The sequence below is a fragment of the Lissotriton vulgaris genome, chromosome 5, assembly GCF_964263255.1.
Source record: "Lissotriton vulgaris chromosome 5, aLisVul1.2, whole genome shotgun sequence".
Taxonomy (NCBI): Eukaryota; Metazoa; Chordata; class Amphibia; order Caudata; family Salamandridae; genus Lissotriton; species Lissotriton vulgaris.
The window spans coordinates 1392630490-1392651633 of NC_141693.1; the positions used below are offsets into that span (position 1 = coordinate 1392630490).

At 44.0% G+C, this 21144-nt stretch overlaps 1 protein-coding gene across 1 annotated transcript in view; it reads right to left on the reverse strand.

The window, feature by feature from the left end:
• The window catches only part of LOC147712641 (cytochrome P450 2G1-like), a 566383-nt gene extending 561572 nt beyond the window's left edge, over positions 1-4811 (reverse strand). The window contains exon 1 of the mRNA XM_086923336.1: positions 4530-4811. Coding sequence (XP_086779462.1) covers positions 4530-4709 — 180 coding nt within the window. The 5' untranslated portion in view covers positions 4710-4811. The remainder of the gene's footprint in view (positions 1-4529) is intronic.
• Between the last annotated feature and the right edge of the window lie 16333 nt (positions 4812-21144).

Here is a 21144-nt window from a genome sequence, read left to right on the forward strand (position 1 = left end):
GCCGATGAGACAGCACTGGGGGGTGCCTCAGAGTGTTGGGGCCACCAGTCTTTTGGAGAGAAAAGGGTGTCTTTGCCTAAGGGTATGATTTCAGTGTTGGCGCTATTGCACTTGAGGTGGTTATTATTGAGCCACGCAAAGACTTGGGAAAGGCAATTCTGGAATCTAAGAGCGGCATCGGGAAGTTTTTTGTCTATGGTGACGACAAGTTGGGTGTCGTCAGCGTAAGATGTTACGAGGATGCCATGAGATTCGATCAGGGTAAGCAGGGGGGCCATGTAAATATTGAAGAAAAGTGGGCTAAGAATGGACCCCTGGGGCACACCTGATAGAATGGTTCTTTCGCTAGAGAGGAAGGGGCCAAGTGAGACTGTTTGTGATCTGTTGGATAGAAATGAAGATATCCATTTCAGAGCGGTATCCGACACACCAATTTCGCGCATTCTGTGGATGAGGATTGCATGAGAGATGGTATCAAATGCTGCGGTTAAGTCGAGCAGGATGAGTACTGCGTGTTTCCCCTCATCCTGCAGGAACTTAATGGTGTCGGACAACTCGATCAGAGCAGTTTCAGTAGAATGGCCGGAGCGGAAACCAGATTGCTGTGGATGGAGAATATGGTTGTTTTCTACAAAGGCTTTTAATTCTGCCTGTACTATTTGCTCAGTAATTTTGCCCAGTGCTGGGAGTAGAGAAATTGGGCGCATATTGGAAAGGTCTGTCGGGGGTTTATTATGTTTTTTCATTAGCGGCTTTACAATGGCTTTCTTCCATTCAGCTGGGACAGTGCCTGTGCTAAGGGATTGATTAATGATGGAATTAATAAGGGGGTTGACGGCCTCAATGAGAAGATGGAGGATAGCCGGTGGACAGGAGTCGGTGGGGGCTCCCGAACGGCAGGTCATGATGGCCTTCTGGGATTGAAGCAGGGATACAGGTGAAAAATTACAAAAAGAGGATGAATCAGTGTTGTGAGGTAAGGGGGGGGTGGCAGGAGGAGGGAAATCCTTGTGGATATTATTAATTTTCTCAACAAAGAAATCAGCGATTTGGTTACAAAGAATTTGCGATGGGGGGATTTCCAATGCCAGGGCTTTGGGGTGGGTGAAAGACTTAACAATATTGAAAATGGTTTGTTGTTTTTGATTAGCTACTTCTATAGCTGTGGTGAAAAAATCTTTTTTGGCTTTCTTTATGTGGGACAGGTATAGTTTCCTCTGCCGAATGTATAGGGTTCTGGAGGTGGGGTTGTATGTTTTCCTCCACTCTCTTTCAAGAATCCTACACGTACGATGGCTGTCGGTGAGGGCCTGAGTATACCACGGGGCATTGGGCTTCCTTTTATGGGAGATTGGTTTTTGGTGGGTTAACTTGGACTTATCCAGAACCAGTTTATTGATCCAGATATGAAAATTTTTGGAATCTTGCGATACATCTCCTACGATAGTGGGAGGATGGGTAGGGAGCTGAGGATGGGACTTAATGGACTCAGCTACTTTCTTCCAGTTTATCGCAAAGGTTGAAGGGGAATTCTTAATGTGTGGATGGGGAGAGGGTGTTGCCTTGATGAGAAAAGGTATAAAATGATGGTCAGTCCAAATTTGTGGGATTGGGGGGGATACAGTTAGAGTGGCTAAATTGGTGCAAATGCCATCTAATGTGTGTCCAGCTGAGTGCGTGGGGGGCGCGACCAGTTGAGAAAGACCAAAGATATCCAGGGATTGTTGAAAAGTTAGAGTGTGGGGGTCTACGCGGGATTCCAAATGAAGATTGAAATCACCGAGAAGAGTAAAGCTGGGGTAATGGGTCAGGAGAGATCCAAGAGTTTCATCCAGGGAGTCCAGGAAAGGCGTGGCGTTTCCGGGGGGGCGATACACAAGTCCACCCGTAAAAGAGGTAGAGGAGTTAATGTGAATCACAAAGCCTAAACTCTCACAGTCCTTGAGTGAGGTCAGTTCAAATGTGTGGAATCTAACATCTTTTCTAATGATGATGGCTAACCCGCCTCCCCTGCCGACTGGTCTATCTCGTCTGAGAATCGTGAAATCAGGGGGAAGGGCAGTTGCCAGATCTGGATTAGATGAGTCATTTAACCACAACTCGGTGATAAACAGTGCGTCTAGATCATGGGAGAGTACGAGGTCATGGGTATCTTGTCCATGACAAGCTAGGGATCTGGCGTTAATAAGTCCACAACGAAAGATAACTGGCTTATGTGAAGGTGGAGGGGAAGGGTGTGGGATAATGCCAGTGGGTCCCAAGGATGACCATCTACAGAAGCGGCATGAGAATGGTCCCCAGAGGTGAGCAATGGGACGGTGATCCCTGCAGCTATGGCTTGCTGTTGTCGGGCGCATAGCGAGTAGCGTGTTAGAGTCATACCTGAGAACAGGGTTAAATTGAGCAGCATGGCCCGCGCCCGGCGCCGTCCTGGCGCAGACGGGCTTGGCTTTGGTGCGGCTTCGGCGCGCGCCCGGCGCGCCCGCTGCGCCAGCCCGCTGCGCCGTCTGGCCGGATTGCACATTTATGCAGAGGAAGAAGGGTGGGAGGACGGCGCGACTAGAGCGCTGACCTCACCTGCCTCGCTCAATATGGCGCCCACCGCCGCCGGGTGCTGGAAGAGGACGGCTGGGCTGAGAGGGAGAGGAAGAGTAGGTGTCAAGGATGTCAGTGTGCCTGCTACTCAATTCCCCTTAGCTGACAGCCCCCCAAAAGTTGAGAATACAACAAGTTTAAAATTGGAATAAAAACGCTCAGATTACTGTGCTCGTAATCGTGACAATTTGCTGCCTAAAATCGCTATTTCTTTCAGTTTCAGTCGCTCGCAGCCCCAGTACCTCTCACCAGGGAGAGCTTCTGAAAGGCGCAGAGCGCTGGGCAGGGCTCCCTAAATACAACAGAAGGGCGGGAGGACGGCGCGACTAGAGCGCTGACCTCACCTGCCTCGCTCAATATGGCGCCCACCGCCGCCGGGTGCTGGAAGAGGACGGCTGGGCTGAGAGGGAGAGGAAGAGTAGGTGTCAAGGATGTCAGTGTGCCTGCTACTCAATTCCCCTTAGCTGACAGCCCCCCAAAAGTTGAGAATACAACAAGTTTAAAATTGGAATAAAAACGCTCAGATTACTGTGCTCGTAATCGTGACAATTTGCTGCCTAAAATCGCTATTTCTTTCAGTTTCAGTCGCTCGCAGCCCCAGTACCTCTCACCAGGGAGAGCTTTTGAAAGGCGCAGAGCGCTGGGCAGGGCTCCCTAAATACAACAGAAGGGCGGGAGGACGGCGCGACTAGAGCGCTGACCTCACCTGCCTCGCTCAATATGGCGCCCACCGCCGCCGGGTGCTGGAAGAGGACGGCTGGGCTGAGAGGGAGAGGAAGAGTAGGTGTCAAGGATGTCAGTGTGCCTGCTACTCAATTCTCCTTAGCTGACAGCCCCCCAAAAGTTGAGAATACAACAAGTTTAAAATTGGAATAAAAACGCTCAGATTACTGTGCTCGTAATCGTGACAATTTGCTGCCTAAAATCGCTATTTCTTTCAGTTTCAGTCGCTCGCAGCCCCAGTACCTCTCACCAGGGAGAGCTTCTGAAAGGTTAAACGTATGGTCATGATAATTCCTTTTTTCCAGGTCTCACATAATACATTTCCCCTTGTCTCAGGCACACTTCAAGTGATGAGGTTAGTACACATGATGTGACTGCACATAGGACTGTAGCCAGTTAATATGAGTTCAGGAAAAGAATTGTATCTTCCTTTTTTTCTCCCTTGTTTTCGGTTGCAGTGCTAACAAAATCAATAATGCATTTTCAATTTGATACAACGTGTATCATGTTGTTGTTTTTGTTTTATCCTTTTCTATTTCTTTCTTTTCCTGCTTTTACGTTTATGTTTCCAAAAAACTTCTCCTTTACTTTTCTTTCTTTCATTTCATTGTGACATTGAAACGTTCATTATAAATTCACTCTCAGTGTAGTATATTTAACTGTGTACTGGCCCTGATGAAGTGTGTTGGGCCTTTCTTTGTACAGATTCTACTGTTGAATTAAAGAGCATGTAAGTCTTCTGTACGACTGAGTAATTAAATTTAATTGACCCTATCATCTCCAAAAATCTAGTCTCCACTAATCAACCCATAGTAGACCCCCTTAAAGCAACGTGGCCATAAGTAGAGTCTACCACTTCTTTGTATTTTGTTTTGCTACTTTGCAGCCCAAAGCAGGTTTTGCACTGGAAAGTAAATCCCAATTCAATAGTTTACACCAGTGTCCATAACCTTTGGATGCAAATCACACACAAAGTGTTAGTAAATCTGGACCTTACTCTTTAACACCTGTAATGCTAAATGCGGGCAAACAGTTTAATTCCAAAAATCACCCTTGCGGGCAAACAGTTTAATTCCAAAAACATTGAAATTATGCCAGCAGAAGAAGCATTTTCATGAACCAAAAAAAAATTATGTCGACTTATTCAGAGTATCTGAAACATACGAGTTATTGAATGCATAACTTGCCACAGAAAGGACAATAAAACTCACCGCCTTCAGGGATTTGACCATGGAACTGGTATTTAACTGATGCAGGTTTCCCAAGATAGGAAAGGGAACTGGGCCAGGAGGCAGGTTTCCTCGACAGAAGTACAGTTTCCAGAAAAAGAAACAGAGGAGGCAGCAGATGCAGCTTAGCAGATAGATAGACAAATCGCCAGAAAGAATCATTATTAAATCTCCCGATCCGTGTGTATTCCAAAATAAAATATATATGTATGTCGTAGTTATACAGCGCAATCCTAGCCAAAAGTCAGCGAAGCACTGTATGGGTGAAAGGCAAAGTCAGTGAATGATAACAAAAGTAGCTGGTTATGTAGTGTGAACCCTGCTAAGAAGGCGGGTCCGCCTGTCCATTATTTTTTATTTGGCATTTGCTTGTGGGTGCAGTTTAGTTTTCGATGTTTGTATTTGGCCTACGTTATGCAATCGTGTTATGCTCCTAAAAGGCACGTCCCAGAACAGGTTTTAAGAGTACAGCCAGCTGGATTAGAAGGGCTGCTTGACTTGGCAGGGTAGTTTGCCAGGGGCAAAGTGTATCTTGAACTCAGGCTGAGGTTAAACTTAATCCGAGCTCCCATCAGTAGAAAACAATAGCAACAACGTGTTCACCAACATAACTGAAGATCAAACACATATAAATCCCATAACTGACTTAACTGACATAACTGACTTGTTAGCATCCCAGTCTGAACATTTGCACTGAGTTATTGGTCCATAAAGGATGTTTTTCGTGCCCTGGCACATGCCTTCTTATGCCTAGCTTGACAACAGGGCTGTTGAGATACCATATGTTATCAACAAGAAAAGAGCTTTCCGAAGTAGTACTGAGAGAGGGCCTTTGAATTCACAAATGTTGATTCCCTTAAATACAGACTTCATTTGGGAAGAAGTGTCTTCCACTGCTAATGAGTGCTTGCATTGCATTTTTTGCCTTGCCTGGCATTTCGTGCTCAACATAGCCTGGGTCATTTGCTTATGGTGACAAGACATTGTACGCCTGTATAATGATGGGTGCTTTATAGCAAAGCGTGTGCTCAATACAGTAGGCATACGTTTTTATGTTGGCAATTTATTAGAAAAAGCCAAAGGTCTGATTAGTTGATGGTGACAAGTTGTCTGAGATGCTATGATCTGGTCTTTTTATTGTAAACAATTATCGGAAAAGCAGTATGCTTATTTACTGTGAAAAGCATATGGTAAAGAGACCTTTAGAGGTGAATTGTTGTTACACTGTGTCAAAGCCTGTTGACAGATATTGTTTTACATTATTCTTATGTATTACTGTAATGGGCAAGTAGTCGGATGTTGGTTAACTATCTAACAAAAACCTGGGAGAATAAGCTTTGCAGTGGGTGAATCCTTGTTACTATCGCTTGGGATTGGTTGTATGTCGTTTTGCCAACTTTAATTTCATACATAATTCTAATTTTATGACTGTATATTTGATGGTTACTTTAGGGCATATTATCAAGAACGGTGTTAAAATTATCACAGGTTTAGCAGCAGAAAACTGCTGCTAAAGTGGCGATAATGGACTTGATAATATGCCCTGTCGAAATCCAATAGAAGCCCATGTTCACACCAGTACTTCAGCACTTGTCTTTTACTAGGCACCCCCGTGAGACCCCACTGTCATTTCGTCTCTTGTCTTATCATTGATGAACAAGTTCAGTGCTCTTCAAGGGAGGAGGGGTCGGTGCCACACAGGCCTCCTTCAATTCTTCAGATTTTTGAGTTTTAGCAGTCTAGACACTTAAACATTGGCAGACATTTCTGGAGAGTTTCTCTCTCCACAATTCATGTTTCATAGAATCCATCAAGAAAAGCGTAGTCCATACATTTTCAAGTTTAAAGGTGCAGGCCATGTAGCTCTTATGGTCAGTTTTGGTGCATGAACCAATCGGAAAGCGGGGTGCTGACCATGGGCTCCAACAACCTTTATTTGGAACAAAACATGTTATGGCAGCACACTCCTTTTGTTGTAATAACATGCAGTGTTCATGTCTTCATGCATAGTTGTCTGTCAGGCCCTTGTAATACACACACATGCACAAAGGAGCTTTGGGTAATCTGCCTTCTGTCTGTTGAAGTGTCTGTCATTCACAACCCACCTTTCTGCTTAAAAGGGCACTGCATGGGAAATGCATTATTCCATTTCTGCCATTTGCTCTCCAGCTATTATGGGTATTAGCATGTGTCCTGATCACATGTATACATCTGCCGGAAAACAATGGCAAGGCTGAGCACTAAACTGCAGTGCACAATCCTGCTGGAGCATGAAGAACACCAGGTCCTTCTCAGGGCTCACCTCCTCTGCCATAGTGTAAGTAAATGGAAATGGTTCGTGGTCCAGCAGGCGAAAGGGGAATGGAAGAAGAGAAAGAGAGATGATGCATTAATTGCAGTGCTTTTATGGATGTTGTCGGCTTCCAAGTCCTTCTGGCGCTGCCTTCACCGAAGCTCCATTCAGCTCAGCTATTTGAATACAATACATTGGCTACTTGGTGTTCAGGTAAGTCTCACTAACACTTCTACTTTAAAACATTAGTCTGTGAACTTGTCCTTGCACTCCCCCTTTCCTGCTGTGGTTAATGTTCCTGTAGTGACCCTTCTATAATGGAAAACATCCATTACAACGCAGGCATTACATTTTAATGCCTTTACCAATGCAAGTTGTTACAACAACACATTGCTACATCGCATGCCATTACAACACAAGTCATTACAATGACTTGCTGTAGCGGGCACAAGATGTTGGATTTGTTGGATTTTCAATCCAACACCTTCCCTACTGTTGCACACACTGGAGTTGGAATAGTAAAATTATACTATTCCAAACTCCAGCCCCCCCCTACAGCAAGTAATTGTAACGATTTGGGTTGTAATGACATGCAATGTAACAAAAAGTCATTGTAATGATTTGCATTGTGATGGCATGCGTTGTATACGCATGCGTTATAATGAGTGCTATTCTTCTATATCACGTTACATCTCCTGGGAATACAGGCACAGCAGTCTTTCATGGCTCTATTACCTCTCTCAGTGATCTATTGCGACACAACTTCTAGTTTTTCTAACCTGTTCTGCACAGCTCTGGTGTCTTGCATCATCTCAGTTCTATGAACTATACCGCACATGGGAGAAAAACACATGGGAGGGAGTCATCAGTGAGGGCTAGAACCGAAAGGTTGTTCTTGGAGTTCAAGGCAAACATTGCTTTGGAGAGAGAAAGGCACACCCTGACACAATTAACATCAGGGGTGACAGAAATACACCTTTGGGATGAGCTAATCTGTGATTGATAATAGCTCAATACAAAAAGTAGCTGTGAAAATAACATCCAGTGTTTGAAGGGGCACATGCAAAGCCCCCTCATTTCATACTATAGGCTAGAAAGTCTGCATTGACAACACAGATCTAAATATTCAGTTTATCAAATACAAAGGAACATTCTTAATTGTATTTAAGACACTGAGGTAGATACTATATTTGTGTCAAGGCCGAGGCATATTTGGGAACATTCGTCTAATTTGTCACAGGATTAGCAGAAGCCGTCTTGTACTCTAGAACTAAGCGTCAGTGGCAGACGGTTGGTGATACGGTCTAGACTATTTAAGCTCCAGCTGACCGCTGAAACAGAAGTGTGGACTCGAAGTTGGAGCAGACGCATGGTAGCAGCAGTTTTAAGGGTGCTGCAGGCGTTGTGTCCAGTTCTACATGTAGTTTTCAGTGCTATTAAGATGGCCGGCAGGAGTTCTCTCAGCACTGCTACACAGCCTATGATTTTTACCAATGTGAAAGATGTAGATTGTGCTTGTTTCTATAGAGGCTGCTTCTGTCACATCAGCTCTGTCTTCATTGAAGCCAAGGCCCGGTTGCTACATAGCATGGTTTATCTAAAAGGATAAAAGAAATGCAGTAACAAGGGGAATAGTGAAATGGTTCATAAGAAGAAAATTAGACTTTTGCAGGTTCAATAAAATGTTGCAATCAAAGGGAGGTTTAGAGTCGTGCCATAAGCCATTCTGGGATTTTTAAATGTATCTTCCCTCCCCTTCCGAAGCTGCTAGGCATTTGATATTTTTTCTCACCAAGCCAGTGACCACAAACTGATGTCGTTGAATAAGAGGCAAAAGAGTATATGTAAGATGTTATTTTGTATCGGGGAATGACTTTGGGCTGATTCACAAAGGCAAGTGACTGCTATAGTGACTTTACTACCTTTTAGAATATGCAAACTACTAGTGTAATTTTACTGTTAGTAAAATTACTAGTAGTAAAATTACACTTGTAGCTTATAAGTCCTAAAAAAGTAGTGCATTTATTACAATGTGTAAGTTTACTTTTGTGAACCAAGACCTTTAATTTTAATACTTGTAATTAGCATCCATCGAAGAAAGATTCAAAATGATTCAAACGTATAATACAAAATTTCTGTTAGAACTGGCATCCTTGGTGTGGTTTGCCCCTAATATTTTGCCTCAGACCTTCTGCTTTTGTTGATTTTGCTTTTGCTGGTCGTAGGACTCTGCGAACCTTACCACGGCTAACATGTGCTAAAGTGCTTGTGCTCTTTCTCTATGACCTGGTATCAATGACTTATACCCAATTGACATATTTAATTTCTTGATATGTCCCTAGTCAATTGGTAATACATATATCTAGGGCCGGCCTGTATATTAAATTCTACGAGTGGGCCTACAGCACTGATTGTGCCACCCACTTCAGTAGCCCTTTAAGCATGTCTCAGGCCTGCCATTGCAAAGCCTGTGTGTGCAATTTAAACTGCCATTTCGAACTGGCAAAATAAAACTTTTGCTAGGTCCAAACCTTTTTTTTTAGAACATATAAGTCAACCCTAATGTAAGCCCTAGACAGACCAGGGGAAGGGTGCAATGTATTGAAAAAGTAGGAGATGTTCTTTCATGTTTTACATGTCCTAACAGCGAAAAAACTCTTAAATTCATTTTTCACTACTGCAAGCCTATCTTTCCCATAGGATAACATTTGAGTTGCGTTATTGCATTTTATGTGTCATTTCTGAATGGGAAGAGTTTACCAGTTCATGTGCCTTGAAGTCGGATTTTAAATTACAGTTCTGAAAATGTCACATTTAGAAAGATGAAAGCGAATGAAACAATTGATTGCCAGAATGCTGAACAAGGCAAACATTCACTCCCAGTCACAAGGATCTGGGTGTAATCCATCATTCTTCTGCCCTCACCGTCACCCCAGTTTGGACGCAGCCATATGCAAATCATTCTTGCGCCTGTTCCTGCAGTCTGAAATGCCAAGCCAGGTCCTCTCTAGACTGGAAACAACCATCCTGGGATCAGTTTAAGGGCATCACCACTCATCAGCCAGTCTACCTTGAATCCAGTTGTGCAATGAGCATGGGTCCCACATCTAGGCATATCCTTCCCACTTTAGAAACATGTCATTTTCTTGCCTAAGTCATTTGGTGCCTGCAGCCTGTCTTTGGATCACATGAGTGTAGCTGAGAGTAGGGTCTGTGTATTCCGCCTAGATAGGCAAACACAATGGGAGCTTAGATATGACTGAATGGGCCATCAATGGCAGGATGGAAGGATGGAAGGATGGAGCTGGGCACCCAGTAGTGAGGGCCTGATTACAAGTTTGCTCTGCCAAAACCACGCATTGGCTGTGGAAAAAGGTAGGGCTGATGTCGATCGAGAACCTTTTTCAGTATTGCCCGGCGCTAACCGCCTCCCATACCACTAGAATCTTTCAAACAAAGAGGCAGGCGCTGGAGACTGGAAGGCAGGAAACAGAAGTTTTATTCCGACGGAGCAGAACACCTCAACTGAGACAACAGGGTATCTTCTCGAGGTGCTCTAACCGCATCTCTGAGGCCTGGCCTCTTATACACAAGTTTACTGCTTTATTGCATAAAACACATCTCTGTCAACACTTTGATGTACGGAAAGACATCCTCGGAATCCCCGCTTCAAGCCCGTTCCCACACACATTTACAATAGAAGTCCCCACCCTGGTCACAACAGGTGATGATTGTCACGCAGCCGGGCATTCCGCCGATTCCCGGAATGCATGTGGTTGATCGGATCTCATGGGGTGGGGGCTTTGATCAGTTGGATCCTTTGATGGGGGAGGAAAAGGGGGGTTTATCAAAGGATACAGGATCATGAAAGGAATGGAGGGAGTTGTCGAGCTGGGAACAGGATGGGGTTCCGAGGCAGGGTTGCGCTGGAGAGGGGTTTATGGCCCAAGCATGTGCGAGCGGGGGCTGTCAGCGCGCGGGGGATGCCCGCGAGGTCAGGAGAGAGAGAGACGCGCTGGCTACTGGCAGTGGGCAGAGAGGCCATGGCTTTCAAAATGGCTGCTGCTTACGCGCATGAATGGGCCTAAAAAGGGGCAAGATGGCGCCGATAATGTTGATGTCGCAAACTAGATTTCAACATGGCAGCCAGTCATATTACAAGTTAAACTTGTGTTACATGTGGGATTGGCATAAAAGTTCCAGCGCAGCATGGATGGTGTCATCCATGCCATGCTGAAGCTGTGTGAGGTCAAGTGCCCCCCTGAATGTATTCCCATGGTGGGGGCACATGGGGTCCCATAGCGCCCCTTTGTTTCTGCACTGCCAGCCTTTTCATGGTGGGGCTCTGCCATGAAATGGCTGGCACTGCAGAAACTCAAAATACGCTGAGCGGGACTGCACCAGTCCCTGTTCAGCATAATGTGTTGTAGCGCTCCTGTCCCACCGCCAGGGAATGACGGTTCCCTGGCGCAGCCTGTTGTCCACCCTTATTCAACTTTTAAGTCATAAAAACGGTTGACCGCCACTTCTGCCCTACTGTGAGTCTGCCAGTCGCAAGACCAACATACTCGTGATCAGCCTCATTATCAGGAGCTAGGCCAGGGATAGCAGGGCATTTGTGTACTTCACAGGCATGCCTCTAGAAGTGTCTCCCCATTTCAAAGACACAGCAGTGTATAAAAGAAGGATATTAGACACCAACTCTTCAGTACACTTCTTACACTGTGGATATCAGGAAGAAGGACAGCTGTGCTGCTACAAGGACCTCCACTCTGCTGGACTGCTGCTCTAAAGGCACTGATGTCCTGCTGAGCTGACCTGCTGTCTGCTTCCCTCTTGCCTGGGGAAGAAGAACTGCACCCACAACGTTACCTTGAACCCAGAACTCCAGAGTGGCTCAAAGGGCTAGCCTGATGGCCTCCAGATCTGAACCTCCCCAACCATCTCCAGGATCCAGCTGTAGTTTGTTCCTGGTCTCCAAGTGGTGCCTCTCAGGTCCTGGACACGTGGTGTGGGTCATGGGGTCTTAAATCAAGCAGAACATCCCAGGACTATACACTATCCCTAAGATACATAAGAGCACCACAAACACTCCAGGGAGTCCCATTTTTTCCGGATGTGATTCAATTCTTGAACCCATCAGCAAGTACATAGATTTATTCATAAAGGACTTTGTCCCAATACAGGAATCATATGTCAGGGCCTCAATGCACATGATCAACCTATTGGAAGAAAGGCCCTACAATATTGAAGAGGATTGGCTTGCACCCTCAACATTACCTCCCTATACACTAACATACCATAGACACCAGACCTAGACCCATACAGGTTCCTACCTCGTTCATTGTATCACTGCTACAAATTGCACTCACCCACAGCTACTTTGTCTCAGGAGGCAAATACAATCAGCAATGTTCTGGCCCAAGTATGGAACAATTGTTGCTTCCAATCTGGCAAATATATACATGGATCATGTGGAACACAAATATCTACTTAACAACATGAACATTTACCGCCTAATGACTCCATGTTGGAAACGGTATGTCGACGATATCTTCCTCATCTGGTCAGTAAGTAATTCTGAATTTAATGCCTTTGTAGCACATTTAAATCCGTTACAGCCCCATCTCACCTTCACTTCCACGATACACAAGTCAAGTGTAGCTTTCCTCAATTTGAATATTCAATATGAAGAGGGGAAACTTTACACATCCTTACACAGGAAACCAACAGAACACAACACGTTACTGACATACAACAGCTATCATCCTCAGGCACTCAGAGATGGTTTACCTTATGGGCAATATTTGCGACTACGCCACATTTGCAGCAAAAAGGAAGATTACATGAAGGAAGCAAACACACTAAGAGATAAACTCCGAGCAAGGTCGTACCCTAACAGATTAGTCAAAAACGCCCTGAATAGAGCATGGTTTTGCTCATGAGAAACATTACTAACTCCCAAAGAAAAATCCAAAATTAACAGGCTCATCTGCGTCCCCACGTTTGGCATACACATCAACAAGTTGTGTAAACTGATCACAAAAAACTGGCATATGATCAAAAGCATAGATCCCAACATCGAGGTGCCTATGTTGGCCTTTAAAAGAGGTAAAAATGTAAAGGACCACCTTATCAGGTCATCCTTAGAGAGTCCAATACAAACCAGTAGATCGTTGCAACCTACATGGGGTCTGCCAGAGGTCAAGGGTCACTACAAATGTGGCAACTGCGTGGCGTGTGCATTCACTTCTAACACCAAGACATTTAAACATGGCAATGTCAAACAGAACTTGGAATTCTTTGCCAACCGTAATACCAAAAATGTGGTGTACTGCATCATCTGTCCCTGCGGTCTTCCTTACATAGGACAAACCCAACAACAAGTAAAGGCAAGAATAGGACAGCACAGCAGCAGAATCAGAAATGCGGAACCAAATGGCCCCCTAGTAAACCAGTATTGTGACAAAAATCGCACAGCAGACAACATCAGGTGGCAAGTGATAGACAGGGTATTGATTCCACCAAGAGGTGGCGATCTCTCCCAGATTCTACAACAACTTGAGTGTCGCTGGATTGAGCGTACAAACTCAATCGCGCAGGGATTGAATTCCGCAGAAGAGTGGCTCATCTTTGTAACCACACTGAATATCAAATGCCACCACGGCCCGCACAAATTCTACAGTCATACACCATGAGATCCAGGCGCAGATATTCACCTTGAGCCACACACAGGCAGCCAATGTGTAGTTGGTCCCAAACGGCTAATATATAAGCGCGCACAGATCGCTCAATGGTGTCACCACATGAACACTTTAAAAGATGTGTGGACCTTTAGCTCCTGGCAATTTGCATTAGCTTTAATTACACACTACAAGCACAAGCCATTTAGATGCACACGCTAGTGACACAGACTACATGCATGCGGTTACACTTAGTACCCTGTACTCTTTTAGGGACATGACACACTGTTGTTGTAGAGCATGGAATTAGAAAGGACCTCTGGATCATGCATTTAAGTGCTGGCCTTAACAAATATGTATGTTTTGACACACATGACATGCATGCGGTTACACTTAGTACCCTGTACTCTTCCAGGGACATGACACACTGTTGTTGTAGAGCATGGAATTAGAAAGGACCTCTGTATCACGCATTTCAGTGCTGGCCTTAATAAATATGTATGTTTTGTTCATTTATATATCAATTTTGATGTGTAATCAAGCACACAAAATGTTTTATTAATGTGTATCTCGCTAACACCACATTCCAACAATGCAATTAATGTGTACAACTCTAAGACCTATGAGCACACTTAATGTTTCAATTATGTAATGTTTTCTCACATGCTGATGTTAACGCTGATACTTTCTTAATTGTGTGGCTGTAAACATTAGACATCACGATTAAGGCACAATGTCACTGTATCATTATTAGTTCAGTCAGCGATTTTGTTCACAGAGCTCCTACCCGCTCTCCCAATAACTAAACCGCAGTAGCACTCTAAAACGCGTCCACACACGTACACTATTCATGGTCTGTTGTCTACATCGATCATGGACGACTGATCCATTGATCACAACAGGGCTCCAGATCAGGTAGCCCAGTCTTGCAGGCCCTCGCACTGGTGGGAAGATGTATATATAGAGCCCACATCAGTTTTCATTGCTGTCCAGCATAGCAGAGGAATATCTCAAGCATCTATGTGGTTAAGAATGACACAAGGTTCAGCAGACTAATAAAAATTGTCAAAGTCAATACTAATAGTGTAGTTGCACAAGATGGTCAAGTTTGGAATGTAAGACGTTTTTCCAAATGTAAAATTGTTTTTCCTTTATGCTTCTAATTATTTTTTTTAATGTTTCTAAGGGGGAAAATGTGTTACATCCTTGTACCTTCGCATTATATTTCTCTTTTAAATTTATGTTGCCCTTTTAATTGTACTGTGTACTTTTAACTTGTAGCACATGCATTGCAGTTGTGATTAAATCATATAGAATTATGATGAGACATTCTTCATCTGTATCTCTGCAGAAGCAGCAGTACTGTGCTCTTTCCAATAAATTGGACTTTCTATTTCCTGGATTTTGCTTGAATCGTTTATTGATCCTTACACACACACTAATGCAATACCACCAATTTATTGAAAGCATTGTTTTCCTTAACTTTCCCAGAGCACCCGGCCAGGTTCCCTGTGAGTTTTCTTTTCTTTTATTACACACCACGTAGGGTGTCACTGCATCTTGTCACCAGGCAAGCTAGGCCCTTCCTTCAGGTATTACTTTGATTGAGCTCTGACAATTCTGTCATTAATAATTTTATTGCGGGCATACACTTACATACGACTATACTATCTCCCTCAGGTGCCCCTACATTGCCAGGTCCTGAAGAGACCCAATACCCTAACTGGGTCGTAACGCCATTGACAATCGAAGAGGCGAACCCAAAGCAGCATTTTTTGATTGTTAAAAGTGTTGCAGCGCATGAGACTACAACATTCCAGGGTCGCCTCATTTGTTTTAAGATTGAAACCTTACCCATCTGTCACTTTTTTGAAGTCACTTTGTAGCTTAGGTTCAATTTCACTTTCACTGGGACACCAGACACTACTGTGTAAATGTTTAGTTTTGTATAAATACAATTCTCCACTGTAAATATGATTGTATGTACTATACAATCTATGCGATTTCTATATAACTAACTATGCTAGTTTAACACACCTCGCAGTTTTATGGTCAGCTTTCTGTCTGATAACTCCCAACCCTTTTTTATAGCCATTGTCCGTTAAGTCTACTATAAATTATCTCTTATCAGTCCACAGGAGCCTTGTTTTCTCAAATAGAGTTGAAACTTTTTGGCATATTTACAAGCCCTTATCACCACCACAACTTTTAAAGATATTGTGGTGGCGATACGGGCTTCACCGTATTTACAAGTCAGTGTAAAGCCACATAACGTGGCTTAATGTTGCCTTGTAAATAAGGCACCATTTCATGCTATAGTTAGCGTAAAAAGGGAGGGTAATGAGTAATTGTTGTGGGCATTCCATCACAGCAACCCATTGATTTTGATGCTGCCCCATATTTACATATGGAGCGGTGCCAAAATTAAAAGCAGGGTAAACCTGGTCTAACCCTGGCGAAACGAGGAGAAATTTAGAATTACTACTCGATTTTTCTGTTTTCATGTGTGCTGCATTATGCAGCGCACATGGAAAAAGCAAAGCGTCTTTGATTGTTTATTTTCAGAAAGGTGTTCCTCCCTGCATATAAACAATCATTAAAAATTTACGTTTTGCAACTTTTGTGTGTTGCATTAACCACATCCGCGCTAGTGGAATTCTGGAGCTATGCTGAGATATTTAAAAACCCATGTTACATGACGAGCTGGGCTCGTCATCAGCGTGCGAGGAGGCTACACCATGACGAGCCCAGCTCGTCATGAGCCTGGAAGGGGTTAAGCAGCAAAAATAGAAGTTTCGAATGGCCATTTCAAATTTTCTTTGTGTACAACGGGACACCATCCTGCACATAACAATTACTCCCCTCAATGCAAACACCCTTGCTCTATGGTGCAAGTGTGCCTGTATTGGCGCTAGGCAGCTAAATTTAGCTCCGGCGCAGGGGGAGACGCACAGCTGCACCATAATCTTGTAAATACGGTTACACCCTGCATTTTTAAAGTGACTGAGCCTGTTGTTAGCCTTCTTGGCTTAACGACCCGTGTCATCACTCTTGTGAATTCGCCCCTTTATTCTTAAAAAATTCATATCTTCGGTCCAACTGATTTGATGTATTTATTACATTAAGCTCTTTGTTTTCAAAACTGGTGTGGGATCTTTTTGTGTGGTCTTTTCACTGTTTTGCATGTTTAAAGTGTTGGACAAATATTTTACACATTGCCTCTAAACTATGCCTGCCTACTCTGTATCAACCTACCCGTAGGGTGGGGGGGGGGGGGGGGTGAGCACAGATTAATTTGGGGTTTGCTTGCCTTACCCTGACTTGGATTGTTGTTGTTGCTTGACCAGGGCTCACACGCCAGTCAACCAGTAAACCAATTTCTCACAACTTCAATGTGTCTAATAAATTCGTTTGCAGTGGGATAGACAGCCACATCTTCCATGATGGTACCCTATCCTTGACTGCGCAAGACAGCTATAAGATAACTCAAAAGACTCTGCAGGAGATAGTCATTGGCCCAGATGCTTCAAGTGCATACAATCACCCTCCAGCTGGTTCCTGCAGCTGAACAGCTGTTAAATTGTGGAGCAGCTGCAAAACATAATGCTGCTATTGAAAGTGCCACAATACTGTCAGTGTCTGAATCAACTTCATGCTGTTAGAGATAGGTGAACTTGTAACATGAAATCACAAAACATTCTTGAAAATATAATACGTGAAAACTGAACACCAGGGCAAACCTTACACTCTAAAGTCAAATAAAACACTGGCACTGAGACGGGTTGGAGGAAATAATACCTCTTAGCTGCAGTTGCACTGCTCCCAAAAAACATTGTCTTTTTGTTCCTGCATACGGTTATCCATGTTTAGTCTAGCATCCGTGTTGGTGAATGGCAGCTCAAATAAACACCTTTCCATAGCCTGCTACTGTTATGAAAAGTTGTACATGCATATTTCAGGACTGCCCTCATACCACCCATAACATATGCATATGCATATCTGCTCCGTAAGTTCCATAGAGTGTTGCATTTGTGAGCAGTCAGCTGCGAGACTAAGGCATTTGGATTAACTCCTGGTGATGCTCAGACGAGTCCTGGGGAGTCTGATTGGGGCTGTGGTGGATTGACCAATGAGCAGAGTTTCCAGACAACATTCAGATCACAGCATACAAAGACTACCATGACCGTACCAAGATTATGCTATTATGACGTGCCACGTAATGAGACTCCCGTTTACGGGCAAACAATAACACAAGATTTGCAATTTGGGTCATTTTTGAGCATGAGCCATAGTGGTTTGAGCACAAGCAGCAGTTCTTTAAACACTGACAGACAACAAAAATTTCAGGTAGATTTTTACCCAAACTGCTTGTTGAAGTAATTTTTTAGAGTCAAACTACAAATTAAGACCGATGCAGTACTGTTTTCAATGTAAACAGCAGTTCCTTCAATTTTGGCAGTGAAGAAATATTGCCAATTAAAATTGTACCAAGTAAACTGTTCTGGTAACTTTCGAGCATGAAACTTCAAATCTGAAAGTGAGCTGTAGTGTTTTAAATGTGAGCTACTTTAAATCAACTCAAAATGTCATTTGAATTTTTGCCCAGTGGAGTGTTTGGGCAATTTTTTTAGTGCAAGATGCATTTTGTCAAATTATGCGTGATGTCACAGCAACTTAAAGTAATGAAGTGCCTGATAACCAGTCGCATTCGCCCTGGCGGTGGTACGTCCACCGTATTACGACTCTAAAACTATTTGCAGAAGAAGACCACCAGATGCACCTGGCAGTGGCGGAGCAGCTCCACAATGCAATATGCCCAGCTGGACGGGCACAGTCCCACTGAGCATATTACAAGTTCCTGCTGTAGGTGCAGGAACAAATGCGGCCCTACAGGGCCACTATATCCCCCCTGCCATGAGAACACATTCGGGGAAGCACAGCATGTGATCCCCTGTCTGTATTACCCAGCAGGTTCCAGCAAGGCCTACACGTCACCGTCCATGCAATGCTGGAACTTTTTTTGTCATTCCCTTTGCAGTACCTATTTACCCAGTCTCTCAGCCTTGAAAAAACCCACGATCAGCACACCTTGTAGGGGCAACACAGGTTTTGGCTGTAAAATGATTAGGCCTGGCAAACATTTGATTAAACCAGAGTAATTGGAGTAATTTCAGTAATTCCACATTACTCTTTGCTCTATCACCCCTTCTAGTGTATTTACCATTAATTTGGGAAAACAACCCTACACAAGCGCGCATTAAGCAAGTGCAATCGGGTGCTCGCTATTCACGTTCTGATGTATTTAGTGCTGTTTCTTAGCACAGAATGCATCCTCACATATTGGACACAAGGGTTTTTTTGCGCTAGGAAAAAAAAGCAAAACATGCTGACAGTAAGTTGGGGAAAATTCTACCTCAAGAGCACTATGCGCAATTGAGTTGTTGGCTGAGAGGGGCGAAACCCTACTCAAGCAACATCCACAATCCTTGTCAGGGCGAACTACCAAAAGTCACTAAATTAACCTGTAGTGAACTGGCTGATAGCTTGAAACACATGCAGTCAGGCTTAACTTAGAGGCAAGTATTTGTGCAGCACTTAAACAGTAATACATTTCAAACACAATACAAGAAAAATCCTGCATTAATTTAGAAGAATAGAGTACAATTCAATAAATTAGTTGACATCACAATGACGAAAGTCTAAGCAGTAGAAAGGGAGACATGCAATTTTAAATATTTCAGGTTAATTTAACATCTAACTTGCACTGAGTGCCACTTGCTGTTATCGGATTGTGCGAGACAGGGTGGAATTCATAAGTTCAGTCCGACCGCGATGGAGCGTGTGTCGGATACAGTGACTAAGTCAGTCCTACTGAAAAAGTTACCTTCCAAACTCCGGCTCAAAGAGTTTTGTTTGCGGTGGAGGAAGCATTGCATGGCATTGTGAACAGTCAGTTCTGAAGTGTGAAGAACCTGTCAAGTGCCACGGACAGTCATTGCTAGAGATTCATGTTGACAGTCATAGCGGGCTGTAGATGCTGTAGCACTAAGTGCCGATCTCATGTTACCAGTCATAGCTGGTGGTCGCTGTAGCACTAAATGTCCAGTTCACTTTAGCTTCGCGTTGAAGGTTGGCTAGGGTGGCAAGATTTTGGCAAAAACGAGACCATTTCCAGGTCACAAAGACCTCGGAAACTTCAGGACTTCTTTTCTTCAAGAAAGAGTGTAACTGAGGCCACACCAATGGTTCAGGACCTGAGAGACACCTCTTTGGGCTCAGGGACTCATTCTAGCAGAAGCCAGCAGTGCTCAGGCAGGTCCAGTTGCAGCAGGTCAACTGGGTAGTTGCATTGAGGTCTCTGGTGTTTATGTGCTTGTAGCTCAGAACAGGAGGTCAATCACCAGACCCTTGGAGTTACTTCAGCCTGGGATGAAGGGTACATATCTAGTCTTCCTTCTCAGCAAGCAAGGCAGGCCTCAAGCAGCACAGCATCAGGGTGTCCTTCTTTTGTAGTATCCACAGTTCCAGGAGTGTACTGAAGAGTGGTTCTTATACATGGTGGCTACTTTGAGGTGGTAGAAGCTTTGGGAGTTTTCCTTTACAGAGGTGTATGGAATGTCCTGCCTTCAGCTTTGAAAAATTGGGTATTTGTAAGGAACAAACTAAATATTTCTTATTATGCGCCGCAGGCACCCATATGGGACTCACCAGGCCTTCCAGCCTGTCTAAATGATCTATTATCTTTACCATTGAAGCAGGCAGGGTTGGAGAGTTGGGGAGACTTGCAGGGAGATGGCCAACTTTTAAGTTGGGATATATTGTCGAATCCAACTAGGGGATCTCTGACGCGGTTTAAATATTATCAACTATCAGGTTGGTGGACAACGAGACCTGTGACAACCGGAGATAACAACCCCCTAACCCCAAATTTGATGCGGTAACAAGAAGGGGTAAGTGGAAGAGTCAAATATCTTTTTGGTATTCGGCAATGTTAGAGGGTGAGGATGTTACGGAGGCTGAAATTAGCAAATTGTGGTGCAACGCTTTTACGCCGGCCAGCGGGTCCTTCATGGATTTCTGGCATGACTCTTTCAGGGTGTTAAACGCTGTAATTAAGCCGGCAGCGCTGAAAAGAAATCATATATACACTATGTACAGGGTTTATATAACTCCTAAAAAACTGGCCAAATTTTCAAATATAGACTACAACTGCCCAAGGTGTGGCCTTCTGAAGGCAGATGATGTACATATGTTTGTAGATTGCCCTGAATTGGTGGATTATTGGAGCAAGATAAGGGAATTCCTGGAAGAAGTCCTCTTATCAGTCCCAAGGTTTACAGTAATGTCTGGGCTTGTCACGAACTATCAGGTGAATGATCTTCCCAAAAAATTAGTATTCTACATTATCCTGTTAGCAAGGCTTGAGATCTGCAGGGCGTGGAAAGATCCAACTCCCCCCACTTTTGCTAACTGCCTGAGGCAGATTATGATAACTAGTAAATCAGATGTGGCATGTGATCCCAGAAGTGAGACGAATGTTTGGGCGGCCTTGGCGGCATGGCAATCTCGATGATTGGTATTCCAATGATTTGTCTGGAGCCCTGCTGGTTCCCCGATCTCC